The sequence below is a fragment of the Leuresthes tenuis genome, unplaced genomic scaffold (genome assembly GCF_036924035.1).
Source record: "Leuresthes tenuis unplaced genomic scaffold, fLeuTen1.0.hap1 SCAF_4, whole genome shotgun sequence".
NCBI classification, from domain to species: domain Eukaryota; kingdom Metazoa; phylum Chordata; class Actinopteri; order Atheriniformes; family Atherinopsidae; genus Leuresthes; species Leuresthes tenuis.
In genome coordinates, this window is record NW_027325358.1 from 26220883 (window position 1) to 26235436 (window position 14554).

At 41.6% G+C, this 14554-nt stretch overlaps 1 protein-coding gene across 1 annotated transcript; it reads right to left on the reverse strand.

Annotated features, from left to right (window-relative positions):
* Positions 1-524: 524 nt before the first annotated feature.
* Positions 525-13738, reverse strand: gga3a (golgi associated, gamma adaptin ear containing, ARF binding protein 3a). The gene is made up of 17 exons (XM_072383455.1): positions 13672-13738; positions 13033-13117; positions 12818-12893; positions 12638-12736; positions 12385-12508; positions 12159-12262; positions 10924-11004; positions 10688-10825; positions 9285-9366; positions 9048-9173; positions 6468-6680; positions 6303-6373; positions 5822-6213; positions 4913-5121; positions 3215-3384; positions 2250-2360; positions 525-2000 (listed from the first exon to the last, which is right to left on the reverse strand). The coding sequence occupies exons 1-17, from the start codon at positions 13706-13708 to the stop codon at positions 1890-1892; spliced, it is 2229 nt and encodes a 742-aa protein (XP_072239556.1). The 5' UTR covers positions 13709-13738; the 3' UTR covers positions 525-1889.
* Positions 13739-14554: the final 816 nt, after the last annotated feature.

The window sequence follows — 14554 nt, forward strand, 5'->3', positions numbered from 1 at the left end:
ACCGATTCGTGACATCATTAATGTGCCTTCCTTATGACGCAGCACATCTTCCAACATCCATGGTTTTATTTTTCACATAATACAAATGATCTTTAATTATTCAAGTAAAGGTTTTTTCTTTTACAGGTATTTAAGATTGTGCTTCACCACTCTAGTGAATATGGAGAGATGTGCTCTCTCTTTTCAAACGTTAATCAGGGATATGAGTTATGGTAGACCTTTCTGGCTGTATTTTCTCTTTGCCAGAGATAGTAGAAATAGTATCCCCTCCTTATGTGGCAAACCATCACGTGTTTTATTTTACACATCTGTCAGATCTTGCATCACTTCAGTAATATGGAGTTGAAGTTGTCTTTGTTAAAAGTTGGAGGAGATACAGTTTTTGCAGTAAATGTAGAACCTTTACTACTCATGGTCTAGTTTTACCCCGAAGCGCTTCAATCTCAAGTTTAAAAGTCTGATTATGATCCAGACTGACAGCCACATGAAAGTGGATCAGCAATGACAAGAAAACGAGGCATGGGAGGTGAGAAATGTAATACAAATAATTCCATATTTTATTTTTCCATGCACAGAAACTGCTTTTCGAAAAATATGCAATGACAAGTTCATTTAACAATCTTAAATAAATACTTTCATAGGAAATACGTCGAGAACCTTCCACATGACACTAATCGGCCCCCGTAAAAACAAGCATGTGGTTCTTCGAATTTCCACCGACCGCTAAGTTCTTACCACCGATGTACTGTATTTTCTCAAAGCTGAAACAAATAAATAGTTTCTAGTTTGAAACAAGAATCTCCAACACTAGAAAAAGAATTACACTAGATTTAAGATAAGTCTAATAATTTAGCTCAGTGTTCACATCATGTCACATCTGGAGCAGGACAGATGTACAGGTCTGTATGTCAGCGATATTAAGTCGAAACAACATACCTGACAAAAGGGTGTGGGTGGGTCAGAACTTAATGAAGCACATCCACCTAACAGATACAAAGCTGATCCTTGCCCCGGACAATTCTCTTCAAAGGAAACGAGGATACAGTCTGTTGCATGCTGTGTTATCGAGGAGGAATTTCTAGAACCAAATCCTATCCAGAAATGTAATGCATCAGAACCCACCTCTGGGCTGCTTTTCTGAAGACCTGCATTTGCATTTCTGAAGAGCGAGTAACATTTAAGACGATCAAACCAAACTGTAAGAAGCTTTGCTGAGATACCATACAGCATAGTAAAAGATCCCATATTTCCTCCCCAAACCAAAAATAAATAACACATTCATGACAATACTCTGCCCTTAAAATACAGTGTGAAGTAAAAGTATAAGGTATGCTTATGTATAAAAGCCAAATGTATTCAGCAGTAACTGTGAGCCAGTGTGGAAAAGGTCAACCAACTGTGACCGACTCTTTATGAACCAAACGCACGTGTGCGTTTATCAGAGCAACAGAGGGGCTTTGGTCTGCTTCAACCCACTGTGCATGTATACCATCTTTAACACATATTCAGGAAGAATTCATGTAAATATCATGTTGTGGTTCATGTTCATATGCCCACTGCGTCACAGTTAAATATGCATTTCTGCTTTATTCAAGTCTGCCTTGTAGCTGCTCCCCCCCCCCAATCGGTCCTGATATGACTGGAACACAGGAGAACCAGAGCAAATGAGAATTATAACAACTTCAACAGTCATTGTCCATGTTTTCATCATCTATTTCTGTATCTCACCGGTTAAAGTTGGATGTCTTCTTCAGAGGGCCATGGTTAACTCCTTAAGCTCCATTTAAGTTTTTTTTAATGCAAACTTTCAATAAAAGCCATTGTTTTGAGCTTGCTGTGCAGTGACAAACTACACTGCAAAATATTTTTCAAAGAAGAGGTCAGCATGACTATAGAGCCCCCCATCTGTCAGCAGGAGGAAAGTCATTCACCTCCCCTACTTCTGTGAACGGCTGCTCTCCCAGTGTGAAAGTCAGTTTGTACCTCATCCGAACCTTTTCCTGGAAAACACAAAAGTACAAAGCTCTCACAAGCTTTCATAACAAACAGGATGTGCCCTTACAAAACCAATACATCACCAAAGCATAATGGCTGGAATGAAAGGGTGGAGGGAAGGAAATAGCTGTGCTACATGACCTGAAGAACAGACTAAAACCACAGCCAAGCAATGCCTTGTCAGTGAATGCAATGCTAAATGCAAAGAGTAAAGAAACGGTATGAACACAGAAACACTCCAGTGGGAGCAGTACCTGGAGAGGATTGGCAAGCAGCATGACCTGAGTGATGGCAGGAGGAGGAAGAATTGGATTAAAAGGAGCCAGTTCTGTCCCCGACGGTGGCTGCAGCTTCACTTTCATCGTCTGGAAAGTTGGAAGAACAAACATTCAAATACAAATAACAGCAAGAAAAGCCATCAAAGTGTCATTTTTAGGCTAATTTCACGAGGTTAGTATCTGCCTAAATTATTCCAGTGCCCTCCATAATGTCTGGGACAAAGTCCCGTTATTCTTTGAGTTCCCCCTCTGCGCCTCAGTGTAAAATTCTAAATCAACAGATTCAGAAATGTTTAAAGTGCACATTCCAGACTTCAAAGTCATTTTCACACATTTCAGTTCCACCGTGTAGAAGTTACAACTTTTTATACACAGTCCCCCTGATTCCAGGGCACCTTAATGTTGGGACAAAGTAATAGTAGGTACAATAAAGCAGTCACTACTTTGTTACGCAGCCTTCAGACGCATGCAAATGCTTGAAGTTGGCGATTGATGACATCACCAGGTGCCGAGTATCTTCTCTGGTGCTGCTCTCTGAGCCTCTACTGCAGCCTCCTTCAACTCCTGCTTGTTCCGGGGTCTTGGCCCTTTAAGTTTCTTCTTTATGATTGCAAAGCTCGCCGGTGCATTCTTTCTTCTTGATGACACTCCAGACAGTTGGTTTTGGTAATCCTAAGTTTGACCGATGTCTCTCATGGTTTTATTCTTGCTTTCAGCCTCATAATAGTTTCCTTGACTTTCATTGGCACAGCTTCTCTCCTCAGGTTGAACACTGGTAATTACTGGTCCCTTGTAGCCTCGGTATCCTATCCCTGCACTGATGAAGCAATGAATCACACCCGAGTGTGCACAAACACCTGGGAAGCCAACTGTCCCAAACATTATGGAGGGGACGGTACTTTCAGATAATCTGCACTGTGACAGCACATCAGTTTTTTTACCCTGGGCACAGCAGCCTGCAGAACAATGTTCCTGACAGCCTGTGGGGCTGTGTTGAGCATGGACGCCACCATCACTAGTACATCAGGCCTGCCTGGTGGGCAGTCATTGGCAAAATGCAGCAGAACACGAACGCCGTTTTTGTCATATGCCGTCACAGGGCAGACTTTACCTAAAAGCACAGCAGACAGGAGAAACGAAAAAGGTCATTACTAGTAGAATAATACTGTCTCACTCAAATGGCTGTGTGTTCCCAGTGTAACAACCGATAAAGTTCTCAGTGTAATCCATTTGAATAGAACCTTTGTTTTGCTCTAGATGTTCCGACAGCCTTCAGACCACAGTGAACTTGGAAAAACAGAATGGTCCACTCGGGTAAAAACTTTGCCACTTTCACCACTCAGTGGCAGTAAAGTCCAAGGTTCAGCTTTAAAACCAGCAATCAATCTCACATGAGAGAAAAGCTGTTATTTTCACACAGGAAACAGCTGGAGTTCATAAATGTTGACATCTCTTTAGTGATCAGGCATTTTAGAACAGTGACAAGAGACAGCTCTTAAAATCAGAAGCAATTTCTTTTTAAATCCACGTGCCTTTCAAAGATAAATGACTGATTGCTATGTTCATAACAGCAGGATAAAAAGTCCTTTTCTCATGTAGAACTGCACTCAACCACTGACCTAATAAATGATAGATATTACGTGTTTAGGACACTTCACAAAGGTTTCGACACACTTTAGATGTTTGTGTATCAGCTAATTTCGTCAGAGAGACATCTGACTGCTCATAAATTCGACAGTAGATGCTGTTTTTACAGTAACTGCCCTCCCCGACTGAAAGAACGGGGCAAAAAAAGAAATCCGATTTCTCCAACATACAACCGAACTTTTTTTTAGCTTTTTACAGATAAATGCTTTTATTTTTGTGTTTACAGCACAAAGCACACATGGCATTATTTTTTAAGGGTATAAAAGACCATCAATATGGGTTAGGTTTTGCTTGATGGCAGTTCAGGGATGTGCATGCTGTTCATGCAGATAGACCAAATAGGTGCAGTTACTCCTGCATCCATCAAAGGTAAGTCAGTCACAGCTTGACTTGGCCAATGAGCTGACCCACTCTCTTCGTCCTAGCATACGTGCACGGATACAGAATTGATTTCCAGAATCAAGTTAAGTGGATTTGCTGTGGACTGTGAGAAAACATTCAAGATATTCTGCCGCTTCTAACTTTCTCTGTGGGAGATGATCGTACATGCAGGGACAGGACAGAGGAGACTAAAAGTGCTTCAGGTTGACAACTAGTCCTGATGGGTTCCTTCTCAGTGCCAATTTCTGACTAAATAAACAGAAAAATGAACGAGAACGAGCAGCTTTAATGGGAATTCGGCTGCATTGATATACACAAACGCTTTTACAAAAAAGATGGAACTGCGGAACACGTGCAGAGCACCGAGGGCAGTTTGAGTCTGGTTAATCATATGAATGATTTGAACCCCAGCCACATTGTAAGGGCTTGTTGGCCGGCATTTGGAAAGCTCAGTTGCACATCATTTTGGTAGGACTAACACAATAATTAGTTTTTACATGCTTGGTGTTTTATAAGTACGGCCTTTCTGAATATCAAAACCAACAAACCATATCAACTTTTACTCTTACTAAAACATACAGAAATCATTAAGTAACCTTCCTGGAACTCACTTGGCTTGATGGCCTCCAAAGGGACAAACACGTGAGTCAGGGACTCCTCTTTCCCTCTGCCTGGACTGGCTTGGCTCAGAGGGAGAATCGGGGACAGAGAGCGTAACAGAGCGCCGTCATCTACCTTGCTCTTGGTAGTTGAAGGAGTAGACAATCCTTGCATCCCTGTTGCGATCAGTGAGGCAGATGAGGTGGAGGTGCCAACAAGACTGGAAGAGAGTAGCAGGAGTATTCAGAACCTCACTTTTTTAAGACTGTATACAAGAATTGGAAGCAGCCACTGTGACATCATCAGCTGGTTTGTCAACTGCAGTTTTAACTCCTTGGCAGGCCTTGGACAAAAATATCCTTGAAGCTTATTATCTATTAATGGAATCCAAACTGATTAGAAGGAGTGAATCTGACTTGTGGGATAAATTCAATGGCTCATTTCACGAGAGGAGACGTTTTGGACACAGCTCTGAGCATCCTCCAGCAGTATTGCACTTGTAGGACACTTCTAGCTCTTCCACTAGTGTCTTAAAATGTGACTCCTGATAAAGATAACATGATCTACGCTGTATTGTGAAGTCTACTTTTACCACACGGCACAAATAATGTTGCTGAATGACAATGAACCAGACAGAGCTTTTAAAGAGACTGTAGGTTCACTCAAGCATCACTTTCTAATCAAGGGTTGAGGAAGATCTTCCACCATCTATTTAGAGAGTACTGCTTCACACGCACTTAAAATATCATACGGTGAAAGAAAGAAAAAAATCCCTGTTGAGCACCCGTAGAAGACAAAAACAGGCACCATTTACTGAGATTTGACCAAAATAGAGGCCAGAGAGCAATAATTTATACGTGACAGATATATGGAGGAGCCCAGTCTACTCACTTTTATCCCAGAGCACATGTATTACTCACTCATTACTGCCAAGGTCCAACATGGCAAGGTCTTGTAAAGTGTGACTGAGAGAGGATGATGGCGAGTGGAGTACTCCGAGTAAAGTGGGCACCTGCTGCGAGGTAGCTGAAGGAATCATGCTGAACGACTGAGGAAGAGCAGCCGGGGCCTTGGTGGTCGGGGCTGAACTGAGGGGTTGTGGGAATATGACTGACATTGTAGAACCAGATGCTGTAGACACTGGAGGCGTGGGAAAGACAGGGTCAGGGAAACTTAAGGCATTTGTAGAAGTTCTGGTGGGATCAACTGAGGCTATCGTTGTAGGGAGGGCATTAAGAAAGAGGGAAGGAGTTGAGAGGGTAGGAACTGTAGGCATACTGGAGTCAAAAACACCCAAATCTTGACTGGAACCCTGAAATGCATGGCCATAAAGTACACAGTTATTTTTCATTAAGATAGAACATCAACTGTATATGAATGTATTGGTATTAATTTCCACACCTGTAAATATGGAATATTCCTCTGGTTTCTTTGTGTTGAGTCACTAAGTGCAGGGCCAGGTTCATTGTGGCCTGTAAATGGACACAAATATGTCACAGAAACATAAAGAGATCTTCAAAAAAAATAAATAAATAAAAGGATTAAACTACATAACACGCCTTATACCTAAAGACAGCAGCTCTTCATCCAGCAGTGACATTGCTGCAGAGGGTGCGCTAACGCTCTCAGATAGAGTGTCGGAGGCTACCAAGCCACAAAGCAGGTCAGCTGGAAAAGGCAGAGAAGATGCTGGAGGTTCCGGCTTGGGTTGAGAGGGGCTCTGGATGTCAAGGCCCACCAGATCGATGAGAATCTCTGATTGGTTTGTGCTTCCAGCACCTATCAGACACAGAAAAACATCTGCACTTAACAAATAGGTGCCAAATGTACTCGTCTCCATCCACCTGTCATGCAAAGTTTAAAGACCTGCAGCAACGCATTCATTTTAGCTGACTGCTCAAAGCTAAGGGCAACAAGAGAGCAGATAACCCCGAAGTGAGTCTTAAAAAAAAAATAACACATTCACCAAACACAGGAAGCAATGAAACTGATAGGAGACCTAAACCGTGGAGAAAGACATGCAAGGGATCCATTTTTACAGTTTGTGTACGGATTGGCAGTGCACACTCTCAGTCCTGTCTCCTAGGACTCCTGTGGCGCAGTCATTAAAAACTCATGACAATCAAAAATCGGTGTTCACCGCAGAATCCAGAATAGTCAGATGGCGTCTCTTTCAGTTTCTGCACTCTGCAGTGCTGTGGTCAGGGAAAAGGAGTGATACCAGCACCCCAAGGATAACGCTGCCTCTGGCAGTGGGGGAAGGAGCGGATCACCTCATCCAACATTCAAAAATCCTGCTTATACACACCAATATGGTTGTTAAAGGGATACTAGAATATATTACTTTTGACTTTGTTTGGCTTTAAAGACAGGGCATATTAGAAAGGGAAACACGACAGAGGTGCAGCATTGGGATTCAACATTTCAATAGTTACTTAAAACCACTCCTAACACACCTTCCACAGAAATTGAACTCGACATCCTGTTTTTGATAAAGCATTATAATAAAAAGGATGTGCACAGTCAGTACTGTACAAATCCAACAATAAATTCAGATTCCAGAGGCAAAAGCATTTGTAGAGTGCAAATGAACCCGGGCATGATTCCACAGCTTGAGCATGCCATCTCAGGTCCAGATCTGGTTTACCCTTGTTTGGTATGAGTTAAATGCAACAGCAAATAGTACCAAAAGCAGATGAAGTGAACTGCTATCGAGGCCACAAGAACAATATTGCTTTTGTTTCCACAGGAACCTGCATACGCAGACAGATATCGTCACTCCTTTGCGTCATAGATGAGTGCATGCGAGTGTGTTAATTGTCCTTATTGTCTGTGCAGCACAAGTTAAAGCCCATCTGTCAACACACTGCGTTCTGTGGCGATGTCACCGGAGTTCTCCATTGCAGTCGTCTATTTCTAATTAATACATTCTTGCTTTTAGGACATAAGACTGATGAAAATATTCATTTTTCAGACACCTACATGGTTGCCACATCTGTTGTTTTATGACTACATGGACCTCAAACATACTGGAATATTACTGCATGTTATGTTTTTACAAGAAACAGGAGATTTTTAGTACCACTCTAAACATCAGGTGGAGTAAATGTACCATACAGTGGAATTTAAAATAAACCAAAATAGTTGATTCCTCATCTGAAGAACAATTTAAGTTTCCTTAATGATGGGAAAAATGGATTGTAAATATTTTCTGCAAAATCAATGATTCATTGATTCAAATTCAATGAGATTCATTTCTGAGCCTGTTTGGGAGGAGATCTTGCTGTTGTAAAAGCATTGAAAAAAGAAAAAGAAAACTGGTAAAGCACCAGAGAAGAAAAGCTACTGAGGGACAGGAGCTGGGATGTACTTGCATGAGGAAGGTATGAAAACTCATTTTGCTTGAAAATGAAGTGACGCAGGGCAGCTGCGCCCAGAGCGCCATCGTGTGGCCACCATCGTGTGGCCACCATCGTGTGGCCACCATCGCTGGCCACCATCGCTGGCCACCATCGTGTGGCCACCATTGTGTGGCCACCATCGTGTGGCCACCATCGTGTGGCCACCATCGCTGGCCACCATCGTGTGGCCACCATCGCTGGCCACCATCGTGTGGCCACCATCGCTGGCCACCATCGTGTGGCCACCATCGCTGGCCACCATCGTGTGGCCACCATCGTGTGGCCACCATCGTGTGGCCACCATCGCTGGCCACCATCGTGTGGCCACCATCGTGTGGCCACCATCGCTGGCCACCATCGTGTGGCCACCATCGTGTGGCCACCATCGCTGGCCACCATCGTGTGGCCACCATCGTGTGGCCACCATCGTGTGGCCACCATCGCTGGCCACCATCGTGTGGCCACCATCGCTGGCCACCATCGCTGGCGTGGTAATGATTGAAAATAATAGGGGCAGCTAATTTGATGCCAGTGTGATGTGTCCCTTCACCTGTTTGAGTTGTGATGCAGATCTTTACTCTGCAGAAAAATACTGCTTTAATAATGTCATAAGCAATGAAATGTGATCAAACATCAGGTGAGAAACTTTAATGACATGAGAATGAGGACCAGGCATTGGATTTGTACACATGTATCACCCATACCTGGAAGCACCCTAAGACTAACCAAGCCATTCTAACTTTACCTCGTGTGACTGGGCTCTGCGTTTCTGCTGCTACTTCAGCATCTCCGTTGATGGCGTGCCCTTCCACAATCTTCTTATAAGAATTGATGACATGGGAGAGGTCATCACTGGCCTGCAAGATGTCACCTAAAATGTGCATTTTTAAATCGAATTACATTTGAAATGCCTTTTTCATGAGGCAAAAACAGCAGGAGCAAGTAATCAGTGTGAACAGCATCGAACTACAGGTTTTCTTACCCAAGCTGCTGTCATCATCCTCAGTCTCAGTAGCCAGCTTAAACACCGTCTGCCTAAGCTTGTCACAATCACTGTACAATTCCTGAAATGAAAATTCTTCGTATAAATCTCAGAGAGAAACTGTTACATAACAGGACACAGAGAAATGTGGATCTCTGGCATGAATGCAGGATTTGAATTTATCAGGAGATCAATTTCAGCTTTTCACAGAAAATGTCTTCGAAATAGCTTTGATAAAAAGGAGTTGTTCTGAAACATATTTAACACAGACACCAGTTAAAACTCGGAGTTCTGGGAGGGGGGGGCGTCTTTAACCTAAAATAACTTTGGCGTGCCGCGCCAGAAAAATGATTGTTGTTTGTGTATTTCTGTCCAACTTTTCAGTCTCAGTCATATCACGTTGAATCTCCTCCACGGCTTCTAAAATCTGTTAACTTTAAGTAAAAAAGCTATAAGGAATGATTGAGAAAAGTTCGAATGGTCCGTAAATGATTTTCATTGTCAGACATTCGCCTGCTTCAAACAGCTGGGAGAACAGCGTGCACGTGGGGGAGAGAGCACTGTTCTTGAAAAGCCAGCAGTGATTCGGTGATGCATACGGGAATGTTAATTATTTCAGTTATACTCTAAATCACAAACAAAAACACCCACAACCAGTTAAAAAAAAAAAAGTGCAACTTAAACAAGATTTTGGGTTAATTCTGCTGCCCTGTGTAGGCAGCTGGCCCACACAGCAGCGATTAGATGTTTCACACTTCAACAGACTAATTAGCCTAATCTACCCTGGATCTTAGACCTCAGTTGAAATGCAAAAGACCCAGAGTTTAAAAGGGATCTTTTAGCTCCTTGAGAGTTTTGTACTGGATGCCTTTATAAAAAGAAAAGGACCAATTAGTCACGATGTACATTTTTTTTCCATTTCATTTAATCTAATTTCATTCCACTCTTTCACATGAAGCTAAATTAAACTGTACCGGGAAATGCTTTGGGATTGTATGCGTTTCCAGAAAGGTCAATGACCACGGAAAAAAATATGTCTATCAATGCAAAAAGGTCGTTTGAGTCTTATCAGTGGGTTTACATGATGAGATTAACTCGATTATAGCTATAGTTGGTTTATGCTCCTTATCTGAACAAGAGTAATTATCCTTGGATATATGGCGGAAAAAACCTTCGAGCATGTGCAGAACGCTCGATCCGATCCACTGTCGTCTTCAGGCACGTTCAGTGGGCATTTGGATCAAGTTATCTCGGGATCTTCATTCAATCGCAAGTAACCCGATCCGATTCAATTTCTTGTTAGATTAAGGTGTCTACATGAACTGAATAACTCAACCTTATTGTAATTTAGCCATTAATCTGATCCGATGGCCCGTATGTAACCACACTGAGAGAAAACGGACCTTAATGAGCTCCTTATCTTCTTCGGTGGAGTCATCTGGGCTGAAGTGAGCAAGCATCTCATTAAGGAGTTTGACGCTGTTGTTGACCGCCTCCAGTGTGCTTTGTTGCTTTGCAGCTCTCTGCACTCTCACCTCATCCTGAAACACATAAAACAAGGTGGCATTTTTTGACTGAACTCCAACCAAAGGCAGCGATTTGAAAACCTGGGAAATTTGTTCTGGCTTTACTGACACACCTCCTTGACCATGTTCTTGATGAGTCGATTCGCCTCCTGCAGATCTTCAGGCTTTTTGCTCTTCAAAAGCTCTGATAATCTCTTTAAAAAGAAGAGAGAAAAAAAGAAAAAACCTATTAGCGACCTAAAACCCCAATATATTTTCCTCAGACCAACAGTATTTTCAAACAGCCAGCAGTAAATCCATTCCAGCTCCCACGCTCATAAGAAACACAAACTTAATCCATTCATCAGATGTCGTCAACCCAAAGAAAACACCGGACCGTGACCTGTTTTCGTGTGCAGCAACCAATGAGTTTGTGAAACTGTATAACAGATGCACAGAAATTTAGCCGGAACTCAACCACATTTGACCTTTTAAAGTTTGAAACAAACTCCTCTGATCAAAACTTTTAAACTTTTAGAGCACAGAAAGTATCAGCTTCAGCTGAGTATTCATAAAGTTGGCCGAATTCAACGCACAATCAGCGTATAGATTGCACAAAATGGGCCTACATTACAACAGCTACAGTTCAGCTGTGTAAATGAAAAGTAGAAAAGAACCATTTATCTGTCCTCCACCAAAGCAAATCACCCCTTCTTAAATGCCTCAAAGGTCTGTGAGAGGACATTGCAGTTTGACCAAAGCCTGGGTGACGCTGACTGAATATCTCGCATGTTGAGGGCTGTGAATGAGATGCAATAAAAAATCTGATAAAGGTTGGTGTTGTAAGACGTTCTATCAGTTAGTCAATATAATAATAAAAGTGAATAGTTCATTTTCCAGCCAGCATTGTAAGTTATTACTCTGCACGCCGTTTGAAACAAAATAAACAACTATTTATAGGTTCTCCAGCTTAGACAGACTGTGTACGTATACAATTGATTTAAAGATCAGCCCGCAGCTTAAGAGTAATCAGCTCTGAAGTCTTGGTCGTTGCAAACCTCGCCTTGCCACCGTAAACTTTCTGTTAATCTTTTACTTAGTTCTATCTTAAATGAGGCCCGTTACTGATGTGTTGAACTATAAATAAATGAGTTATTGAATTTATATGAGCATCAAACTGAACTACACAGAATCCCCCTTTGTGTCGCACACTTCATTGCAATACAATATTCTCTCTAATGTTTATTTCAACGGACGCTCCGCCAATAAAACTGTTCATCTCAACATTTGTATCCATCCGTGATAGGACAAGTGCTACAAGTGAGCTCGAGGGTCCCCACAATAACATCACAAAGAATAGTTCCTTTACCTTGCTCTTTCTCTCGTCATCAAACACAGGATTCTTGGGCCGTGTAGAAGGTGATGGTATCAATGTGGCATCTACAGAGATTTCTGGGTCAACTGAGACAATACCTAAAAGGAAATAACAAAAAAAAAAGTAGCTGATACACAGTTTCAGGGCTTCATGGTAACAAAATGAGCAGAAATAGCAGAGATCACTTCACAGTGGTACCTGCGAGCACACTGTGACTCACCCTGTGATTTCAGCATCTGATACGCCTCACAAATCTTTGCTTCATCTGGAAGAGACACTGTCCATGTGTACAAAATCTCTATCACTTTCTTCTTCACTTTTTCTGACACTTTGTCTCCAAGGTACTGGAAAAACAAGAAAAGAAAAAGACAAAAAAAAAATAAGGAGTACAAGCCCAGCTCACAATAACTCAGTGAATCACTTCAGATAATAAGATCTTCGTTACACGGGCTTAGAATGTTTCTGTTACTTACTTTGGGTGAAACCACCTTAATTAACTCATTTAGGAATTTAAACTTCCCAACTTCGCTGTGAAACCTGCGCCCGCAGTTCTTCATACACGCCTCCAGAACCTTCCAAAGCAAAACAAACAATCATTTTCACGCCTCTGGACATCGGAATGAGAACCGCAGTGAAATGACTAAGCTACGGACCGTCAACGCTTGCATCGCCTCCCATTCCTGAGGGGACTGGATCTTGTGTGCCAACAGTCTGACGGATATTTGTGGACTGGAAAATATCAAAAGAAAGGACGCAATACAAATGTTCATCAACAGAGGCAACATGAAGCCCAGTGCATTTACCACAGCACATGATCGTTTTGATTTGAGGTTATAGGACATAGTGGGGTTGTTTAATGTGGACATACCCTTCTAGCTCCTTATTTATTTGATCACAGAATCCCATTATATACTCCCAGTCTTCCTGTCTGTTGGAGGGATTGGTGGCTTTGTCTGAAAGAGAGAAGATGCAACCTCAAATGAGCATTCGAGCGCAAATTTCACGTGAAAAGTCCTAATGTATGTCCTTGAAAATGTAACGAGGGGAGAAGCTTTGTGATTCACAAACGATAAAGATTTATGTGAACGCACTAATATCAGGCTTATTTCAGTGGCATTTTTCTCCTGCCGAACAACAAGAGCCAGTTTGTTATGAATGTTTGAACTTTGAGAGGTTTGGTGCTTGTACAACTACAACGGAAATGTTAAACCCTACAGCACGTCGCAATAAGAATGAGTCTATCGCTTATTTACACGCATGCGGAATATATGACCGAGACACGCGTAAATTGTATGTCAAAGTTGCTTTGGGTTTTTTAAATCCCCATGTTCCCTTTAGCTGTGTTAGCCTCCTCTAACAACACAGAACACTTAGCGCTCCAAAAATCATATATAGCAATGTCACGTAAGCCCAACAAAGATTGAAGATATATACAGCAACACAGCATTTACCAGCACACCTGTAACGTGAGTAAGTGACGTTAAATAAGTGTTGAGTATGTACTCACTAAGCCAAGACTCCAATGACTCTCCATCATCCGCCATATTTGTGCTCTCAAAGCGAAACAACGCGTGACTCGTGCTGCATTCACGTGCCTCCAGACAAATAGGAGGAAAAAAGCACACGAAACATTTTTTTTAATCAGAAACTGATGAGGAATAAACAAAGTTAAGATTTGCATTAGTCGGAATTTCTCATAACATAAGCATGGTATATTATTGCTTATATAATAATTGGAATAATTGGTGGAGGAAGGTGTTATATTTCTAGAAAAACATATTAAAAAAGAAATTAACATAAAAAATTTGATTGAATCAAAGTTTAATTAAATAATAGTTTATTCATCATGAAATGGGAAATTGCAAAAATACTGTTTTTAGCAATTCTAAAAAAAAAAAAAGTCACTGTGCAGTTATTGTCATTGGCTGAAATGCCCTCTTTTAACAGTCTTTGTCACAGTGAAGCTGAGGAAGCCTCTGTCTGAACTCACTGTATTGTTTGGTGATAAAGAAGCCAACCCTCTTTATCAGTCTTTCCTTTCCAGGTGTTAAACTCCAAACGAATTGCGTTTTTGGGATCCTGAACATGCCCCAAACATGACTTGTGAAATGTCATAGAACAGTCATAGAACATGTCAAGTCCAATATCAAATCCTTTTGGACCCATGATCTAAACCCAATAGGAATCCAGCCATTTTGGTTCAAACACTTAAAACCAAAATCATTTTTATGTTTAGCACATGTTACATTTGAACAAACTCATCCTACAGATATCATAAAGGTCTGAAAATTGCTCAGAATAGTCTTCAGACATGTGTGATTAAACATTACTAAAAGCTTGACTTTTCTTCAATGGGAATGAGTGTCATACTTAGATTTTTCACCCAGAAA

Coding starts and splice junctions, on each gene's coding strand:
- gga3a (XM_072383455.1), bottom strand. CDS start 13,708: ATGGCGGATGATGGAGAGTCATTGGAGTCTTGGCTTA. Junction 10,826..10,923: donor TCAAGAACATGGTCAAGGAG/GTGTGTCAGTAA, acceptor TATGTGTTTCAG/GATGAGGTGAGAGTGCAGAG. Junction 2,001..2,249: donor TGCTTGCCAATCCTCTCCAG/GTACTGCTCCCA, acceptor TGTGTTTTCCAG/GAAAAGGTTCGGATGAGGTA.